At 50.6% G+C, this 3,259-nt stretch overlaps 1 protein-coding gene across 1 annotated transcript; it reads left to right on the top strand.

The window, feature by feature from the left end:
- LOC109226412 (RNA-directed DNA polymerase homolog) lies at positions 2,724–3,143 on the top strand (the record flags this gene model as incomplete). The annotated part of the gene is made up of 1 exon (XM_019391183.1): positions 2,724–3,143. A coding segment is annotated over exon 1 (420 nt), but the record flags the coding sequence as incomplete, so codon positions are not given.

Raw genomic sequence — 3,259 nt, 5'->3', positions numbered from 1 at the left:
GTCTTGGGTAGAGGCTTTTGTTGAATCTTCCGCATTTCTATTCAGTTTTCTATAATGTTAAGGCTTCCGCTTATTATTTAATTTCATTGCTTTTGTATTATTGCCGATAATTTTTAAAAGGGATTATGCTATTAATGAAAAAGTAATTAAATTTGGCTTGCCTAGCTCTCATTAGTAGGCGCCATCACGACTCCCGAGGGTGGGGAATCCGGGTCGTGACAAGTTGGTATCAGAGCTCTGGGTTGCATAGGTCTCACAACTCACGGACAAGCTTAGTAGAGTCTGAGGGATCGGTACGGAGACGTCTGTATTTATCCCCAGAGGCTATCGAGTTAGGAAAAAGTCTCACATTAATTCTTTCTTGTCGTGCGGTTTGGTTTCTTAACGCTAATTGAATTTCTACTCTGTTCTTTCGCAGATGGCGAGAACACGTGCTTCCTCATCTTCCGATCAGCAGTCCGAGCCCCAGGCAGCTTCCGCTAGGGGCAGAGGCCGAGGCCATGCTAGAGGCCGAGGTAGGGGCAGGGCTCAGCCCCGAGCAGCAGCACTAGTGGCGGAGCCTCAGGTTGACTTTGACGAGGAGGTTCCGACCGCAGCCCCAGCAGTTCCGGTGGGCCCAGCTCAGGTCCCAGAGGGCTTTATTGCTACCCCAGTTCTTCAGGACGCTTTGGTCCGATTGGTGGGCCTCATGGAGAGTGTTACCCGAGCGGGTTTGCTTCCTGTAGCACCAGCTGTCTCTCAGGCGGGAGGAGGGGCCCAGACTCCTGCTACTCGTACTCCGGAGCAGGGAGTTCCCCCGATTCAGACTCCAGCAGTTCAGCCAGTTGGAGCAGCTCAGCCGGGTGTGGTAGCCCAGGCCGGCGATGGGGCAGCTATGTCTGCCGATGCTTTATGGAGGCTGGATACGTTCACCAAGCTCTTCACTACCACTTTCAGCGATGCATCTACCGAGGATCCTCAGGATTATTTGGATAGCTGCCACGAGGTTCTTCGGAACATGGGTATTGTTGAGACCAATGGGGTTGATTTCGCTACATTCCGGTTGTCTGGATCCGCCAAGACTTGGTGGAGTGATTATTGTTTAGCTAGACCAGCAGGATCTCCAGCCTTGACCTGGGAGCAGTTCACACATCTATTTCTGGAGAAGTTTCTCCCTATTACACAGCGAGAGGCCTATTGGAGGCAGTTCGAGCGTCTCCATCAGGGATCCATGTCAGTCACCCAGTACGAGACCAGGTTTATCGAGTTGGCTCGCCATGCTATTATCATACTCCCCACTAAGAGGGAGAGAGTGAGACGGTTTATTGATGGACTCATTCAGCCTATTCGTCTCCAGATGGCTAGAGAGGCGGGGAGTGATATCACTTTTCAGGAGGCGGCCAATGTGGCCCGGAGGATCGATATGGTATTGCCACAGGGGGTGGTTATAGAGCAGACAAGAGACTCCGTCAATCAGGCCGATTCAGTGGTGCCTCATCTGGAGGCAGAGATTCGTATGATAGGGGTCAGCCTTCTAGGCCCTTTCAGTCAGCCCTTCAAGTCTGCCATGGTACTTCAGGTGGTCGTGGTTCTCAGCTGCACTATTCTGGTCAGCAGCCATTCAGTGCACCATCAGCACCTATCAGTGCACCACCGCTTCAGAGTTTGCAGAGCCGTCCACCGAGGGCTTGTTTTACTTGTGGCGACACGAGGCACATTGCCAGGTATTGCCCTCGGGCTTCGAGCAGTTCTCAGCAGCAGGGTCCCCGTCCTATGATTCAGGCACCAGATGTTCCATAGGCCTCCCAGCCAGCTAGAGGTGGGGGTAGAGGTACTAGAGGTGGAGGTAGAGGTCATAGAGGTGGATCTCAGACCGCCAGAGGTGGAGGCCAGCCAGCAGCAGACCGTCCCAGAGAGGTAGATCAGAGTGGTGGGGCCCAACCTCGATGTTATGCTCTTCAGGCTAGGCCCGAGGCAGAGGCTTCAGATGCGGTCATTACAGGTACGGTTCTGGTTTGTGATAGAGATGCTTCAGTGTTGTTTGATCTGGGGTCTACGTATTCGTATGTGTCATCCTATTTTGCCCCGTATTTGATCATGCCTAGTGATGCATTGGGTATTCCTATTTATGTGTCTACACCGGTGGGTGATTTTATTATGATCGATCGAGTCCATCGCTCTTGTGTTGTGGTGATTGGGGGTTTGGAGACTCGTGTAGATTTGTTGCTTTTAGATATGGTCGACTTTGATATTATATTGGGATGGACTGGTTATCACCCTATCACGCTATCTTGGACTGCCATGCCAAGACTGTGACCTTAGCTTTACCGGGTATGCCTCGTTTAGAGTGGAGAAGGACTCCAGGTCATTCCACCCGCAGTGTTATATCGTATGTGAAGGCTCGGCATATGGTCGAGAAGGGGTGTTTGGCTTATCTAGATTATGTTCGGGATTCCAGTGCTGAGTTTCCCTCTATCGATTCTGTGCCCGTTGTTCGTGAGTTCCCTGATGTTTTTCCTTCAGACCTACCGGGTATGCCACCCGACAGGGATATTGATTTCTGCATCGATCTGGTTCCGGGCACTCAGCCCATTTCTATTCCGCCATATCGTATGGCCCCGCCGGAGTTGAAGGAGCTAAAGGAACAGTTGCAGGATTTGCTTAAGAAGGGCTTCATTAGACCAAGTGTCTCACCTTGGGGTGCGCCGGTGTTATTTGTCAAAAAGAAGGATGGGTCAATGAGAATGTGTATTGATTACCGGCAATTGAACAAGGTAACGATCAAGAATAAGTATCCACTGCCGAGGATTGATGATTTGTTCGACCAGCTTCAGGGTGCCAGGGTATTTTCCAAGATTGACTTGCGATCTGGCAACCATCAGTTGAGGATTAGGGCATCCGATGTCCCTAAGACAACTTTTCGCACTCGGTACGGGCATTATGAGTTTTTGGTTATGTCATTCGGGTTGACAAATGCCCCAGCAGCTTTCATGGACTTGATGAACCGAGTGTTCAGGCCTTATTTGGATTCATTCGTGATAGTGTTGATTGATGATATATTGATATATTCCCGCAGCCAGGAGGAGCACGAGCAGCACCTTAGAGTGGTTCTTCAGACTCTGAGGGATAGTCAGTTATATGCCAAGTTCTCCAAGTGTGAATTCTGGTTGGGTTCAGTTGCATTTCTGGGTCATGTTGTATCAGCAGAGGGTATTCAGGTGGACCCAAAGAAGATAGAGGCAGTCAAGAGCTGGCCTAGACCAGCATCAGCTACAGAGAT

This window comes from Nicotiana attenuata, chromosome 5 (genome assembly GCF_001879085.1).
Source record: "Nicotiana attenuata strain UT chromosome 5, NIATTr2, whole genome shotgun sequence".
Lineage (NCBI taxonomy): Eukaryota > Viridiplantae > Streptophyta > Magnoliopsida > Solanales > Solanaceae > Nicotiana > Nicotiana attenuata.
Note: the sequence above shows the minus strand (reverse complement) of the source record. Positions and strands in the feature narration are given on the sequence as shown.